Source organism: Hyaloscypha bicolor (assembly GCF_002865645.1).
Source record: "Hyaloscypha bicolor E unplaced genomic scaffold K444scaffold_17, whole genome shotgun sequence".
In the NCBI taxonomy this organism is placed as follows: domain Eukaryota; kingdom Fungi; phylum Ascomycota; class Leotiomycetes; order Helotiales; family Hyaloscyphaceae; genus Hyaloscypha; species Hyaloscypha bicolor.
In genome coordinates, this window is record NW_020194519.1 from 1,831,272 (window position 1) to 1,847,336 (window position 16,065).

General features: G+C 48.9%; 6 protein-coding genes and 1 non-coding gene across 7 annotated transcripts; 3 read left to right on the forward strand and 4 right to left on the reverse strand.

The window, feature by feature from the left end:
- Positions 1–1,113: 1,113 nt before the first annotated feature.
- K444DRAFT_608755 (uncharacterized protein) lies at positions 1,114–1,959 on the reverse strand. The gene has a single exon (XM_024879445.1). It carries the CDS (start codon positions 1,757–1,759, stop codon positions 1,586–1,588), a length of 174 nt encoding a protein of 57 aa, XP_024741985.1. The 5' UTR covers positions 1,760–1,959; the 3' UTR covers positions 1,114–1,585.
- Positions 1,960–3,899: 1,940 nt separating this feature from the next.
- K444DRAFT_519839 (uncharacterized protein) lies at positions 3,900–6,774 on the forward strand (the record flags this gene model as incomplete). The annotated part of the gene is made up of 2 exons (XM_024873994.1): positions 3,900–4,116; positions 4,163–6,774. The coding sequence occupies 2 exons, from the start codon at positions 3,900–3,902 to the stop codon at positions 6,772–6,774; spliced, it is 2,829 nt and encodes a 942-aa protein (XP_024741986.1).
- Positions 6,775–7,394: 620 nt separating this feature from the next.
- Positions 7,395–8,315, reverse strand: K444DRAFT_625687 (uncharacterized protein; the record flags this gene model as incomplete). The annotated part of the gene is made up of 5 exons (XM_024882558.1): positions 7,395–7,614; positions 7,670–7,714; positions 7,769–7,917; positions 8,016–8,168; positions 8,310–8,315. 5 exons carry the CDS (start codon positions 8,313–8,315, stop codon positions 7,395–7,397), a joined length of 573 nt encoding a protein of 190 aa, XP_024741987.1.
- A 1,422-nt stretch (positions 8,316–9,737) lies between these two features.
- Positions 9,738–10,265, reverse strand: K444DRAFT_212944 (uncharacterized protein). Its single transcript, XM_024871100.1, has one exon. The coding sequence runs from the start codon at positions 10,130–10,132 to the stop codon at positions 9,821–9,823; it is 312 nt and encodes a 103-aa protein (XP_024741988.1). The 5' UTR covers positions 10,133–10,265; the 3' UTR covers positions 9,738–9,820.
- Positions 10,266–10,285: 20 nt separating this feature from the next.
- Positions 10,286–11,755, reverse strand: K444DRAFT_640753 (vacuolar ATP synthase 16 kDa proteolipid subunit; the record flags this gene model as incomplete). The annotated part of the gene is made up of 3 exons (XM_024884528.1): positions 10,286–10,626; positions 10,685–10,814; positions 11,753–11,755. 3 exons carry the CDS (start codon positions 11,753–11,755, stop codon positions 10,286–10,288), a joined length of 474 nt encoding a protein of 157 aa, XP_024741989.1.
- A 1,679-nt stretch (positions 11,756–13,434) lies between these two features.
- On the forward strand, positions 13,435–15,476 carry K444DRAFT_212950 (aspartic proteinase precursor). Its single transcript, XM_024871101.1, has 3 exons — positions 13,435–13,867; positions 13,916–14,061; positions 14,109–15,476. Exons 1-3 carry the CDS (start codon positions 13,861–13,863, stop codon positions 15,342–15,344), a joined length of 1,389 nt encoding a protein of 462 aa, XP_024741990.1. The 5' UTR covers positions 13,435–13,860; the 3' UTR covers positions 15,345–15,476.
- Positions 15,477–15,779: 303 nt separating this feature from the next.
- K444DRAFT_t8 lies at positions 15,780–15,877 on the forward strand. The gene has a single exon. It is a non-coding gene; the product is annotated as a tRNA-Lys (tRNA).
- Positions 15,878–16,065: the final 188 nt, after the last annotated feature.

Sequence of the window (16,065 nt, forward strand, 5' to 3'; positions counted from 1 at the left end):
AGGGCGACTGCTGCCGAGCATGAAATTATGAATCAGCCCGAGAGATCCCAGTCGCAGAAGAGCAGAATCAGATCAACAGGACAGGAGGCCGTGATAATATGGGATGCGCGTTGGGGGGGTGTGCTGGCAGCAGGCTCTTGACTCTCGCGGTCTTTACGGTCTTTGCCTCCTCTGCTCTGCTGAGATCCCCGTCCTTGGGGTAGCGATTGGAGACCTTGTGCTGGTTAAAGATAATCGCGCTGCTGCTCTGAAACGTGAGAGGATGCCCGAGCGCCCCTCGCAGCACCAGGGGGGGCTTGACGGGGTACGTCGTGAGGGGCCTGGGGGGCTCTCAGGAAGCGAACGGCGTGCATGAGCGAGTGCGAGTGCAGGTCCCCTCCCCTATCAACGCAACAGCCGCATGAGAAGAAGGAATTCGCATGTTTGAGGGCGCGTCACAAGGAAGAGCGTTCGTTCATCTTGCCTGTGAGACCTGTGTGTCAAAGAGAGCCGTACGTCCAACAGCTGCCAGCCAAGCCGGCCTGCACGGGCTGGCGTGAAGTGTGGCGGGCACTCGTAAGTCAGTTTCTGAGTAAATTGTAATTATAATTATCATTATTGTCATTATTGTCATTATTGTCATTATTAGCCTTATTGTCATCTCGAGAGCCGAGATCCGCTCTCTCGGCGGCTTTGCTGCTGTTTCGTTCTGGTGGTTGCGGGCCGTCGGGCTGATAGAGAACCAGCACCAGCACCAGCACCAGCACTTCTCAACTCACAAGCGACCATACACGGATACTGTACAGTAGTACAGAAGCTAGCTCAAGCCTCAGGAAAATTGTTTTGCTCTCGGCGGCCAATGGCAGCCGCCCTTCCGAGAGCGGGCGAGTGGACAGCCTATCAACTCGAAACATCCTGCCAAGCGTTGCAAGCCAATAAAGGTGGCCTGCGCGGATGGTGATACATTCGGGGTTTGGAGACGCGATCAGTTGCTCGAAAAGGAAACATCCTCAGATCCTCGAACGGCTATGCTGTTTGATCGGACGTGCTCGTCATCCACTCTCCACGATCTTCCGATATTTGGCCTTCGAGGGCGATCAAAATTTGGGCATTCAACCTGCAACATGATCTGCTCTTTATGTGAGATCACCACAGCCATTCTCTGGTCTGTTTTCGTCTGAAGTCGTCCCCTGCGATTGGAGGCAGTGTGGATCTTTCATTTCTTCTGTTCCCTTGTAAAACTGTCAGACAGCCTACCAGACCTGTCATCACGTCAACAGAGTTTCTCAATCCGATCTCAAGGACCCGATGCCGCTGGATGAACCGCCGTGGCCCCGCTGCTTACAGATTCAGGGGCAACCTGGAGGGGGCCTACCACCCCATCTCTACGTGGTAAATTTACAATAAAGATATCCCACTTCTAGAATCAAGAACGAGAACTTCATTCAAGAAATTCGTCGGACATCTTCGTACACTTGGGTCCCGTACCAAGAGAAGCCACGCATTCCGACCACATGTTCGAGATGTACAGCAGGGACAGAGATATGGGAGCGGTCAACTGGTGAAACGAAACACGGGCAACTCAATTCCGCCTCAATGATGTAATCTACCCTGCATCCCGGCATATCTCCCGTGGGCAACAAACTTTATCTGGGACATTCCCAGAGCTGCTCAGACATTGCTGACCCCCTCCCGCGGAGAGACTTTCTTGGCTGGACGCAGGAACCTGAGGAACTCGTGGAGGCAAACTCTGTTCAAAGGCCTGTGAGCGTGGAATCATGTTGATTCAAGTAGATCAGTTCATCATAAACATGGCATTGATTCGTATTGAAACAATTTCGTGCGTGGCTGCAAAGCCAAGGATCTTTTGTTCATGCTGTTTGGGTCATCTGCCACAGTCGAATGCCGCTCAATATGCATGAAATATGACTCCCTTCCCGATATTACATACGAATGCGAGCGAGTTGATGTGGATTGTCGCGTTTCACAAGATTTCGGAAACCAAAAATAGAGTTCGTCAAAGTCTCATGAGCTGAAGAGTTGAGGTTAAATCCGAAATCTGACATCGAGTTCAGTATCCTCACGTGATACCAGAGCATGTGACTGTGCAGTCAGCCGTATTTTATACGTCCAGCCTCTAGTCTACTTCCATTGAATCTTCGGATTATCCATGCACCAAAACTTCTCAGGAGATGTAGAGGTTTTTGGCGAAGTATCTACTGTTGGGGAAGGGCTTGTCGACAAGGAAGGAGGAAAGTTGGTGTTGGATTAGTTGGAGATATGGAAGCTGTAGTCGATGAATCCGCTACTAGGAGACGACTTGTCGACAACGAAAGAGGAGAGTCAGTCGTGGGCTAAGTCAGACTGTCAGGGGATATCGAACTTGTAGATGAGACCAAAATATCAATGTCGGGGGATATATCACGGCAGATAGTACCCCGGCGATTCCCGCAATCAGCGTCGTGTACTTCAAGATATTTTATCATTCCTAGCGTTGTAGGTAGGTTGATACAACCCCATGAGCATTTCCACGGGACCTACAACTTGGTGCACAATGAGACACTCCTTCCAAGGGATGCTATACTCGTTCCAAGGGATGCTGTGAGTCTCGGGTGTCTCGGGTCGAGTTCGTTGAGGTTGGAAGTGGCTTCTGCTTGTGACGTGTTTGTCGTTGGGCTGATTCTCTCTCAACAACGAGCTCTTGAAGTTGTACCCAGATTCCATCTCTAACTATACCCTGAGGCATCATTGTATGTTTTGGAGGTGTGTCCAGGGAACCGAACAAGGCACTTGTTTATTACGCTTGGCTGCGCCAATGACCTCTCGAATCGAAGACGAAAAGACAAAACTTTGCAGGTTGTTAGTTGAGACTTTCAGGACTTACTCTTCGTTAGAGCAAGGAATCAATCTCCAGTCCGCGAGTTGCCTTCTAATATCATCTCTTGCCATACTTGATATTTTAGCTCCAGAATCTCCGAGATCGAGCTCCATAGTACTGCTACTATCACCAACGTTTCCGCTAGAAGCAAGATGCGCAAAAGGACGTGGCATCGTACGTGTCCAGAAGTTGTTGACCGTGTTCGGAAGAGCCAACTTGGACTCGAATGTCTACCCCTTCTATGAAGTAAAACATTACTTGAAAGAGCTGCAATTGAGGAGACTCCATAAGTCCTGGGATTTCAGAGGTGAGACCATCGACTCCACTAATGACGAGGCCTTGTCGAGGAGAGGTGAAAATTCTTCCGAACTTCAGCTTCTCAGAATCCGCTACAAAGGGATTATCGATCGGGAACATATTAGAGGGTCCGTAGACTTTGAAATCTGATGTGTGATCAGTATGGCGAGGATCAACAGGGAGACTCTGCATCTGCCAAATAACCTTACGCTTTAGTCTCGCAAGAGCTCCGTCCAGTCACTCCGTTCCTAACTTTGACCTCTAATCTAATAACCTAACCGAAATGTAATGAGATCGAATTAGGTTATATCGATTTACGGTATGTTATCAGTATTTAAGAAGAAGTCTGTCTCGAGGGCTGCGTCTGCCAGACACTGCGGTGCGATTTTGGACTTCATCAATAATTGAAGGCGTATTTATCACAGCTTCCAGGCTGTCTCGCGTCCGTTGTATACCCAAGCCGGTTTCTCCTTTCCCCTTATCCCCTCCCGCAAATCCTCTCCTTCCCACGCCGTCGTGGATTTGCGGTGTTGTGTTAATCGTGTTCAGCCGAGGTGTGTTGTGTGGGGAGAAGGTTACCGTGCCGAATCTCTGGCAAAACGTCAATTTAGCGCCGCTCACAGGCTCTAACCTTATGGGCCGCCGTAGAGGAAGCCCGGCTTCCAGCCTCGCTTCAAGGTCAACATCATCGCAGCCTCGAGCCCAACTGACCATGAGGTCCTCATAGCTTCACTCGTCTTGGCGGATGGCTCTCGACCCATCCAACGGCTATGTAGCCGCTCGGGGGCTTCAGGATCTCGATGAGAATGCACTTCCCATCTTCAATGTGGAGAAAGTCAGTCTCCAGTTCGCTATTGCGTCCGACTTTGTCGCAGCGCAAGTCGCAAATAACGTCTTGGTCTTAGCCCTTTCCAATGGGCGGATTCTCCGAATAGATCTGGATAATCCTGCGGACATTGATGGTACGTGAGCTACTCTGGAATGCTTGCAATACTGACTCTTGTTTAGATATTGACCTACCTAAGAAGACTTCTGAAGTTGGTGTCATACGGCGCATGTTCCTCGATCCTACCGCCTCACATCTCATTATATGTACGGCTCTGGGAGAGAATTACTATCTCCACACACAATCGCGACAACCCAGACCTCTGTCTCGACTTCGCGGAGTTTCAATAGAGGCAATAGCATGGAATCCCGCCTTACCAACCACATCGACAAGAGAAATACTCATTGGGGCATCTGATGGTAATATCTACGAGGCATACATCGAAACAGCTACAGAGTTCTACAGGAAGGAAGACAAGTATCTGAAGTCTTTACAGAAAATTCCAGATGGGCCAATCACTGGCCTATGGGTTGACGCTGTTTCTGATGTGCGAAAGCCGGATGTTCGAAGGGTAATGATCGCTTCACAGAACAGGCTTTTACACTTAGTTGGCAAGATAGGTCGATCAGGGCATGACGGTGGAGCCTCAATCTTCACGAAGCTCTTCGAGACTGAGCAGCCAACAGTTCATGAGATATCTCGGATCTCCGCAACGGCAACCTCGTCATTAGTCGTCTCGCCGGATGCTCCAGACTCCACTTCTTTGGAGAGTCTGACTCCAGACCGCATATTCGCATGGCTCTCATCACAGGGCGTCTTCTATGGCCGGTTGGTTACCACGCCAGCAACACCTGATTTAGGCAACAAAGTCTTCGACGAAGCAAAATTACTTCCTAGATCTCAACTTCCAGCTTCCGAGTCTTCCACAGGCCGCAAGAAACCCGTTCAAGACTCAGTCGACTCGATTGTTCTTACTCAATGGCACATTGTCCATCTGGTAGGACGACGTGTCATTGCTATAAATCGACTAGATGATCGGGTAGTGTACGACCAAGTCGTATTAGATCCGGGCCAAGAAGCTCTTGGGCTTTACGCAGATCAGCAAAAGAATACCTTTTGGCTGTTTACAACCCAAGAAATCTTCGAGATCGTTGTCACAGACGAGGACAGAGATGTGTGGAAAGTGATGCTTAAAACAGAGCACTTCGATGCGGCTCTGAGGTATGCCCGTGGTCCTGCCCAGAAGGACGCTGTTGCAACAGCTTCTGGGGATTACCTAGTCAGCAAAGGCTCGTTCATTGAAGCGGCCGGTGTTTATGGGAAGAGCAGCAAGCCTTTTGAACAAGTTGCTTTGATCTTCGTTGATAATGACCAGCAAGATGCTTTGCGAAAGTATTTGCTCACGAAAATTGGAACGTACAAGAAATCCTCTATCATGCAGCGGATCATGATTGCAAGTTGGCTGATAGAGATTTTCATGTCTAAACTCAACTCTCTCGATGATACCATTATCACTAAAGCTGAGTTGTCGGAGACATTGAATCCAGAACAGACCAAAAATCAATTGGAGACAATCCGTACGGAATTTCAAGAATTTGTGAAGAAATTCAAGTCAGATCTGGACCGAAGAACGACATACGATATCATCAGCAGTCATGGGCGGGAAGAGGAGCTGCTTTTCTTCGCCAGTGCTGTCAATGACTACAATTATGTTCTTGGTTACTGGATGCAACGGGAGCGTTGGAAGGACGTCTTGGATGTTCTCAAGAAGCAGACAGAGCCGGAGATGTTCTACCGGTACAGCAGTGGACTCATTACTCATGTTGCAACAGATCTCGTCGAAATTCTCATGAGACATGACGACCTGAAACCTCGAAATTTGATTCCAGCGTTGCTCAACTACGATCGAAATTTCCAGGGACCACTATCACAAAATCAAGCAGTCCGCTACCTTCTTCACGTCATCAATCAGCTGGACTCAACAGATGCTGCTGTCCATAATACACTCATCTCAATCTACGCATCTCACCCCTCAAAGGACGAATCGGCTCTTCTCTCATATCTGGAAGCTCAAGGTGACGAGCCCAGCTTCGACTCTGACTTTGCTCTTCGCCTCTGTATCCAGCACTCTCGCGTTCAGTCATGCGTCCACATTTACAGTACCATGGGCCAATATCTCCAAGCCGTCGAACTCGCCCTGGAGCATTCTGAAATCGACCTGGCATCCCTGGTCGCCGACCGACCACTCTCTAATCCTGCCTTGAGGAAGAAGCTCTGGCTGGCCGTAGCCAAGAAGGTCATCTCCCAATCCAACGGCATCAAAACCGCCATCGAATTCCTAAAACGGTGCGACCTGCTCAAGATCGAGGACTTGATTCCTTTCTTCCCTGACTTTGTGGTCATTGATGATTTCAAAGAGGAGATTTGTGCGGCGCTCGAGGATTATAGTCGGAACATTGATGCGCTTAAGAAAGAAATGGACGAATCTGCACAGACGGCTACGAATATCAAGATTGATATTGCGGCACTTGACCACCGGTACGCTATCGTCGAGCCTGGAGAGAAGTGCTATATTTGCGGATTGCCGTTGCTGAGTCGGCAATTCTTCGTATTTCCCTGCCAGCATGCATTTCACAGTGATTGCTTGGGGCGGAAGGTCATGGAGCAGGTTGGCCTGGGGAAGGGAAAGAGGATCAGGGAGTTGCAGGGACAGATCAGTAAGGGGTTATTAGCCGGGGCGAAGAGAGAAAGGGCTATTGCGGAGCTGGATGGATTGGTGGCTAGTGCTTGGTAAGTCCCCTGTGATGATCGGCTATACGTTGAGCTAACATTGGGCGGTAGCATATTGTGCAGCGATTTTGCTATCAAGAGTATAGATGAGCCTTTCGTCCTCCCGACCGATGATAGGAACGAGTGGGCTTTATAAAATAAATCGGTCATGTAACATACCCTTCATTTAGCATTTAGCGGCCGGGCAATAAATTATGGTTTCTTTGCTCTTTCCATGTCTACATGGCTGGAAATAGATTCCACAGTCGGTGCTTCCAGGTAATTTCGTTCGATCACAATGCTGGATGTCTGCTTCTTTTGAGGTCCAGCGATCCACTCTCTCTGTGTTCACAGAGTCTCGTCTCTCAAACCCCTGAATCAAGTGGTTCATGTCAATACTTCGAAATCCAAATCAAGCGAAAATTCCTCGCTCTGCGTTGGCGTTTTGCCTCCTTGCATCTTTTCACCGCGTCAAAGCTCTCAATCGGATCCTCAGGGCAGGTCTTGTTGTCATAGAGTTACTCGTCTCTTGGGAAGCCTGAGTTCTTCCACGAGTGGGTTGGCAGAGACGTGTGACACGCCCAGCTAGGTGTTTGCGGCCGGTTCGTAGTTGAAGCCACCCAGCCACGGGTTCCATCAGATGATCTAGATGAGGAAAGATCCCTGCCCGTCCTTGTCCACGGAGACTTCCACGCGGTCATGATCTTGTGTTGCAAGCTTGGGAGACTTAACCGCTTCCCCGAATTCGAGCTTTTTCCCGGTAAAGAATAAGACGCGTGCAATCCTCTTATATTGTCCTCTGTTGCCGTGGCCCGTGGGCTCAAGGACAAGGCCTCTACCCATAACTTCTGGTGCGTGATTGGCGCTAGGAGAATATTAATCTCTGATTCTTCATAGAGTTTATCTAGTCTGGTACTGACATCCTGGTAAACTCTGGGTTCGTCTCCCAGTCCACAGACCTCAGACTTGAGAATGGTTAGGGAAGTTATCTGGGTAGCAAGGACACAGGGAATAAATACTCGCATCTGAGGAGGCTCCCAGCAGAGACCTCTCCAAACGGGTCTTGAGAAGTTTGTATGCTCACGGTCTCCACCTTAGCAAACAAAGTGTCGTCGGAATCAGGAGGGGAAGCGGGAAGTATGGCCCGACTAGTCGAGGCCCATGACCACTAGTAGTATATTGTTCCAAAATACACTCAGCTCATCGACCTGGAATAGAAACGTCTCTGAACGGGCAGCCGATTCGAAAGATCTGAATTGTACTTACAGAAGGCGCAGTATAGGTACCCTCGGGAGTCTTAGCCTGCCCAAAAGGCTCCGAACATAATTGCGATTCTAAATTCTCTCTCCACATGCCAGCAAGGTATTCGTCGCCAGTCTCAGCTGCCACAAGTCTAGCGAGACCCGAAATTGCTACCAGCTTGTCGCGAGATATAGTTAATTTGCATTTAGAATATTCCTGGACGATCCTTTCTCAAGTCTCGGTGCTCGTTGGGCGCTTAGACAAAGCGAGATCAAACTCCATGTGGTCGGGGATCTTGGTCGGGAAGGTTTCACTAACGACCATTTCGTCACATTCCCGGAAGACTTCCTGTCTTGTAAAGATTAAAGTTCGACGTGGCAAAAATGATTCCTGCATAGCTCATCCTCGAGATGCTAAAGGGGCAGTTGCCAAAGAGTTACCGTAATGGCACTGAACAGCGTCGTAAGTCTCGCCAGATTCCCCGACCTCACTTAATCCGACATCTCCAATCGGTACTTAGATTGAAAAAGCAGCCTGCACGCCCATAAATGGCCCCGGATGTCGCAAGATTGATGAAAGAGCCGACATACACACTGGTCATTAAGGATGACTCCCTCTTCCAATCATCAGGATCTGCTCTTCCCAAGGTCAAAAATTTGTGTGAACCCCAACAATGACTTAAAGTTGCGTATCGAACCCGGACTCCAAATCCCCGGAGAGGCATAGTTTGGCTTCGCCTTTTTTCAGGAAAAGAAGTCGAGTGGGGGTTGCGGGATGTTGCGCGGAGCAGCAGTCTTCGTGGTTCGCCAGCATTGATCCAACCAAGCTTTACACAATGGCAAGGCGTTTCTGGTACTTCCTGGAGCACTTGTATATTGTGGAGATTGCAGTGCTATGACCAGGTAAGCTATGGAAGCTACACTCAGACGAAGACAGTAGGAAGGTATTCATACGTCGAGTTGAGGCAGGAACCATCATAATGCAGCAAATTTCCCTGTCAACGGAGATTCTGATATTCCAATATTTCTGAGTTCCGCTTGGATTCCAGGGTCCATTCCAAACTGATACCTCCTGGTTCTTACTGTTGAGCCGATCCACTTAATCTTGTTCCATGGGCCGATCAAGCTCGGGCAGAATTTCTTTGAGAAACTGAGCACAGAGCCACAGCCATTATTATTTGAGCTTCTGAGGGCAGAAATTGATCCATGATGGCGCAAGTCTATATGCTCCTGCCAGCGTCATGCACCTCATGACCAATATGGCCAATAATGCTCTGACAGAATCCACATAAGCCGGGAAAAGGAGAAACAGTGGCGTAATATCCATCTTTTGTGACTGGAGACTCTCTTTCAGCTGTGTTCGCAGTCGGGTACCGAGCCAGCTCTGCGGCTACGGTGCTCTCGGTTGGTGTGCTGGATGACATGTTTTACTCGCACCGAGCGCAAGCCTTGAATCCTTGGTCCTGTCGTTAGGTCACAGAGTTGAGCAGTTAAGAAGATTATATCAGATGGTGTGGTCATTTCAAAGCAAAGGTTCCGCGAGGCAAGAGCCTCGAAGCTGAGATGGATTTGAACGCCACAGCTCGATTTTCGGAGCAGCGAGAACCCCAACATGGAAAGAACGACCTTGAAAGGCTCTCCATTAATAGACCAATAGTCAAAATCCACATGGCGTATCTATATATGGAGGCGAGAGCTAATACTCTGTTATTATAGCCACCTGCTACTCATTTCGCCCTGTGATGTAGATTTTCAAGCACAGTGGCCCCAAAGCATGACTTCCCACCTGAGTCCATGTGTAAAACGTCAGTGGCAGACTATAGGGTTGATTTATTGCACATTCAAAGAATTTGAAAGAGATCTCTCAAGCTTTGTTTCACCTGCTTGAAGTATAGGGGCCGAAAATTTATGTTTCGTTCGGAGCTCTGCAAACATCCATAAACACACAAGGATAGACCACATAGAAAGCAAAATAGTAAACGGGAAGGACAAGAAATAAATCAGCGCTTGGGTGAAAACTGCCGAATAATGTTTTTGCATGTACTTGGGACCTGTTACTCCTTTAGGTTTCAGCACATGGCTTTTCTCATTTTCGGCAAAAGGTGAGGATATATCCAGAACCTTACTCTTACATTCGCACATCCTCGGTCTATAACTTCCCGAAGAACTACGACCAGTCAACCCGCCTGAAGTTGTATATACCCAAGAACGGCTCCGACGACTCTTCAAATCAAAGATGAACCTTCCTCTCCAAGCTCTCCTGAGCTCGTCAACTTTTTGGAAGTGGCTAGACTACTAGTACGCGCACACGGTAATCTCTCCTGACTTCGCCGACCCAGTCAAGAGCAACAGCGACACAATCAATCCATAGATCCCCAGAACTTCAGCAAAGATAAGCATCATCATCATGCTCACAAACGCTCTAGGCTGCTGTCCCGCAGCCCTTACCCCAGCATCCCCTATAATCCCGATAGTGAACCCAGCACTCAAACAACTCAGCCCCACTGTCAACCCAGCACCTAGCTGCATGAAGTTTGTATGTAACGCAGACTTCTCTTTAAGCGTCGAAGAGATGATCACAGCCACCACGAGGCCGTATATGGAGAGGATACCGGAGAGAATTGGTGGCATCAGATCTGATTTGAGATGTGGTTAAAAGATGGCCTGGGGGTCTTGAGAATGGAAGTTCCTTACTCCTGACCATCATGTCTGGTCTCATTACAGAGACTGCGGAAATTCCAATCCCTGACTTTGCGATGCCGTATGCTGCTCCTAGGCTGGAGAGGACCATCGCCATACTACACCCCATTGCTCCAAAAAAAGACTGTTTGGTTTGTCAGGGGTTGTGGGTTTGATTTTTAGAGTAGGAAGGGGTCCGAACCGCGTATACGGGACTACCAACAATAACAGAAATTAGTCCGAGGAGAAAGAGAGTGGTTGGGAGAGGATATACCATCTTCCTTGATAAATATAATCCATCCCGGAAGTTTCGGTGAGCTTTCGGCCCGGGGTTGATTATTTGATTATTTCGATGAATGAAAGAAACACAGCGATGGAAAGTTTCAATGGCAAAAACAAGATTATGGTATGAGAGTGTTCAAGATGGAGTTGAAAGGAAGGAAGATTCAGGTCAAGGTTGAAGTCAGAAAGGTACCAAAAATCGGTGCCTTGGTAGCGGGCCACTTGTTCTCGCTCTTCACTGTCATTCGACCGTCTTACTACCTTTGGGAGAGTCAGGCACTTTCAGCGAGGTGCATCGCTCATGCTCACAGCAACGTGACACTTCTACATTTGTGGCTTTAGGCACCCGTTTTCCGAGAGTGATGATTGGGCGTAGACTTGAAAGTGCCTAGATCCTACCAGAACCTTGATCAAAAGAAGGATGAATGTCTCAGCCTTTCGCTCAGCCTTTTTATGGGAGAACCAGCTTCTACATCCGTAACAGATTCGAGGAGTTGAAGATGGATGTGTGATCACGTGAAACACATCACGTGATGCTGATGCTTGTTCCAACTTGATCCCCGTACTTAATGGCTTTAAGTCACTAAATCTTATGCCTATAAGATATAAATTCACAGCTAATTAATGCTCTTAATGCGTCCTGCCTCTGTATCAATCATTATGATCCCACCCGTGTTGCTAGAAAAACGAGATCTTGCTAAACTGCGCTGATAGGTAGAATAACTATGAAAGATAAGTGTTTGGAAAAGACACCCAACAAAATTCTCAGAGAGTACCTGGAATACGTGCGGCTGTACTGACCATGCCTCCAAAGTAAGAATGGCCAACCGTGTTACTGAGAGACAGAAAGGGTTGCAAGATATACACAACTTCATCTAATAAGATGCTAAGAGCTTTGGGAAGTGCAACCTAAACTCAACTCTTACGAAGTCTTCTGAAATCGAAAGAGGCCATTCAGTAATGGAGGGCTTTGTGTAACCACACGCCATTGCACTTTGGAAAGCACAGGATGGGAAAGCTCCAGTTTCTTGGAAATGCACATCATATTTCAAGGGTTCCAACGGCAAGGAACATTGGAATTCTCCGCTGGAGGGCTGGAGTCTGGAGACGAACTCTCGTTCCAGCATCTCAGGGCTGAAGTCCAGCCATGCTGAAAACTCGACATCAGACGAATCCCCTAGTCAAAGAGCCTTCTCCTTCATTCATCCGCACTGCGCTGCTCTGGCTACTTTACACCCAGCTTCCAAGCCACCACGAATTAGAATTCAAAGCAGATATAAAGCAGCACCGAGTGGTGATTTGTTCGCGATATCGGACTGCACCGAAAGGCTTCTAGGATTGTGAGGAAATGCTCAAGGACTACTTGGGCCGCTACCGGGTGCAAATAATCTAAATCATCTATTTTAGCAGGACTTGGGAGCAAGGCCCTTCAAGAAATACTGCCATGTTTGATCACTCGCATCTTTCTGCGAAGTTGCATAGGCCGGCCGACACAAAGCTCTGACACAGTTCGAACGTCGAGGGGAGGTTGAATAGGCAAGGTTTCCGGAACGGGCTAGCCGCATAGGCACGTAAAGATCTAACCTCGCTCACTTGGCTGGCCAGAAGGCATCATGCTTCGTCTTCAACCTCACACCGCCGTCCGTCCACTGCTGCGCCGAGGTCGACGGCCTCATCGCTTTCCGGCGCTCGCAGCTTCGCGAGGGAATGTCATTCAAAAAGGAACTGCAGCTGACGCACTCTTACAGCAAGGTCAGATTTGGCCTCCGCCAGGGCTTACGTGTGTGAGAGTTTATTTCTGGGCTCGTCGCCGTCCGTGCCCCCACCAAGTCCGAGCCAAATCCTGGGCGTCAATCCGCGTTGTGAAACTTCACGCTGTCCAATGGCGAGTGTCTTGGAGGAGCTTCGCGGGAGAAAGACCGTTTCACCCTCGCAGTGGACGTTGTCGTCCTGTATCAGAGACTCAGGCGGGGATGGACTGGATCCGCGTTTCGAAAGCTCGCCTCAGCCTGTTAGCACAGGCCGTGACCTCATGCTCCAACGTTTCTCAGGTCTGATCACCACCAACGGGTGCTGGCTTCAAAGATTCCAATGCTCTGGAAATAGCACCGCCCCAAGCTCCTGGAACAAAGCGCACACCAGAATGGCATGCGTAACACAGCCCACCGCTGTTGAGGCGCACGCCTTCGCCAGTGCAAGCGCGAGCGGTGGTGGGTGGGCGGCGGGGCAGCGACTACCGGTGATTTGTCGAGGCCGCGTCACTTTGCGGACCCAGTGCCCATTTCGAGCCAAGACATACAAATGCCTTTCTCCCGCGTAGCATGTACCACATCTAGTACATCTCGAAAGCTTGGGCTTCAGTCACTTTGTTCCATTTCATCTCCAAGATCTTAGATCTTCTTGACATCTGCAATTAGTTTCCTTTTCGTTGTTCTTCAACACCCTGCCCCGCCTCGAACCTCCGTCCTTCCTCATCAACCTTCTCGTTTCCATCCCTCACTCCCCACCAACGCCACTTCCATATTGCGTCTGCAGCCTTACGAGGTCGATATTAATTGGTGTCAACGCAATCCGATTTGGCTATTTCCTCTCGAACTAATCCGGAACTGGTGCACTATTCGTTGACACATCTACTCACTCCGTCCCTTCCGGTCTTTGATCAACCTGCGTCATTCATTGCGTCTTGAAAGACGTGTGCCACGGAGTCCTCTTTCGCATTGTATTTTGGCGGCTTTCTAGTCGCCGGCTTGTCAGGACGATCAGCTACTAGAACCCGAGCTAGATCCCTCTAGCTGACTGCTGTCCGCGTCATCTGGGTCCTTAACTGGAAATAAAATCAAGGGCCTCCTGTTAACGAAAGGGATTGCAGTTACACTTGAAGGGTTGCTTTGGAGGATACTCATATTATCATGAAAGGTTCATCAACGTTTGCCCTTGCGGCCAGTCTATTATCAACACTCTCAGACGCTCTCTACTTACAAAGAAGAACGGATGCGGCACCAAGGGTAGTAGGATTTCCTGTTGAAAGAAAGTTTGTTCCAAATCCAATATTGAGAGATCGGTTACGGAGGAGAGCCAGTACAACAGTTCAAGCATCGTTACAGAATGAGGTATGTGCCGAAGGTCAGACTGACAGTTGAGTGCTGATAACTGGCAGGAAACATTATATTTTGCCAATGGCACATTAGGGACTCCGGCGCAAAGTTTACGGTTACATCTGGACACTGGGAGTAGTGATCTTTGGGTGAACACACCAACCTCGGCGTTATGTAAATCAAAAGGCAGCCCTTGTGCATCGGCGGGCACGTACACAGCCAACTCATCCTCGACATACTCATACATCGCCAGCGACTTCAACATTTCCTATGTGGATGGATCAGGAGCGTCTGGAGACTATGTCTCGGACACATTTACTATTGGGGGAACGAAGTTGGATAAGTTGCAGTTTGGGATTGGGTATACGAGTTCCTCAAGTGACGGGATTTTGGGAATCGGATATCAAATCAACGAGGTTCAAGTTGGGAGAGCGGGGAAGGCAGCGTACAACAATCTCCCAGCTCAATTGGTTGCCGACGGGGTCATCCAGTCGAACGCCTTCAGTTTGTGGCTCAACGATCTCGATGCGAGCATCGGCAGCATTCTGTTTGGTGGAGTTGATACTGAGAAGTACACGGGCACGCTGACAACGCTTCCCATCCAGAAAGAGTCGGGCTTCTTTGCGGAGTTTTTGATCACTCTTACCGAGGTCACCCTGGGCAGCACGGTCATCGCAAAGAATCAAGCACAAGCTGTTCTCCTAGACTCGGGCAGCTCCCTCACCTACCTCCCAGACGCAATGACAGAAGCAATCTACGAGCAAGTCTCCGCACAATATTCCGCGCAAGATGGTGCAGCTTTCGTGCCATGCTCCCTGGCCTCGAACACCACTACCCTTGACTTCACATTCTCGTCTCCTACCATTTCTATCCCCATGAACGAGCTCGTTATTCCAGCAACCACAGCCAATGGCAGACCACTCGTCGAGGCCGACGGCACCAAGGTCTGTCTCTTCGGTATTGCACCAGCAGGCTCAAGTACCGCAGTGTTGGGAGACACCTTCATCCGAAGTGCGTACCTTGTCTACGATCTTGCCAACAACGAGATCTCCATTGCACAAACCAAGTTCAACGCCACAGCAACAAACGTCGTGGAGATCACCACCGGCTCATCAGCCGTGCCTGATGCAACCGCCGTCGCAAATCCCGTAGCTGCATCAGCAGGTACAGGATCAAACAATGTTGCTAGTGGGTTGGGAACTTCGACCTCGAAAGCAGCAGCACAAAGAACGGCCGCACCAGTCCACTTCGGCGCCTTCGCTGCTGTCGGCGCTGGAATGTTTTACGCAGCCATGTAAATATCGGGAAAGGTTTAATGATATATTTATTCTGTTGTTTAGAGCGGCATGTTATACAAGCATATTTCTGGGTCCGGAGCGTTGCATATGCATGGCGTTTTGGGAAGAGGAAAGGAGGGTATCGGGGACCTTGATACAGATCGATCTGGGAAGCAGAGCGCAACAATTGCATGGCGTTTTACCAATATCTATAGATATATATATACATCTCGTACATATCAAAACATGCAATGAAGGAAGAATCAAGAACCGAATCAGTCATGCTAAGAGGCTTTCGTGGGAAGTAGACCTTGAAAGCAAAATTTTGCAGACCAAGTGGAGTGTGGCAAGTCTGAGAAGAGAGATGAGTCAAGCGAGGCGAGAAAATTTGATGTCCTCCCCCCCCCCAAGTTTAGTACCGTTATATAACAAAATAAGAGTTTTCTATCCATGACAGCCTGGCTAGCTCAATCGGTAGAGCGTGAGACTCTTATATATTCATTCTAATTATTAGAACTATCTCAAGGCTGCGGGTTCGACCCCCGCGCCGGGCTCAATTCCCCACGACTCACTCATAATATTTTTTTTTGGCAATTCTTCTCAAAAGTTGGGATCTAGTTCAAAAGTTGGAAAGCTTGAGCTATTGAATTAATTTTGGCATATGGTCCACAGTTTCGTAAAAGCGTTTCTTTGTCCAAGCCCCTCTTTCAATTATTTTCAGCCATTTTTTTTGGGGGGTTCC

Excerpts from the sequence above, each read along its gene's own strand:
- K444DRAFT_608755 (XM_024879445.1), bottom strand. The coding sequence starts at position 1,759 with ATGATTCCACGCTCACAGGCCTTTGAACAGAGTTTGCCTCCACGAGTT.
- K444DRAFT_212944 (XM_024871100.1), bottom strand. The coding sequence starts at position 10,132 with ATGTGCGAATGTAAGAGTAAGGTTCTGGATATATCCTCACCTTTTGCC.
- K444DRAFT_212950 (XM_024871101.1), top strand. Across the intron at positions 14,062-14,108 it reads AAGCATCGTTACAGAATGAG|GAAACATTATATTTTGCCAA; the intron begins GTATGTGCCGAA and ends GATAACTGGCAG.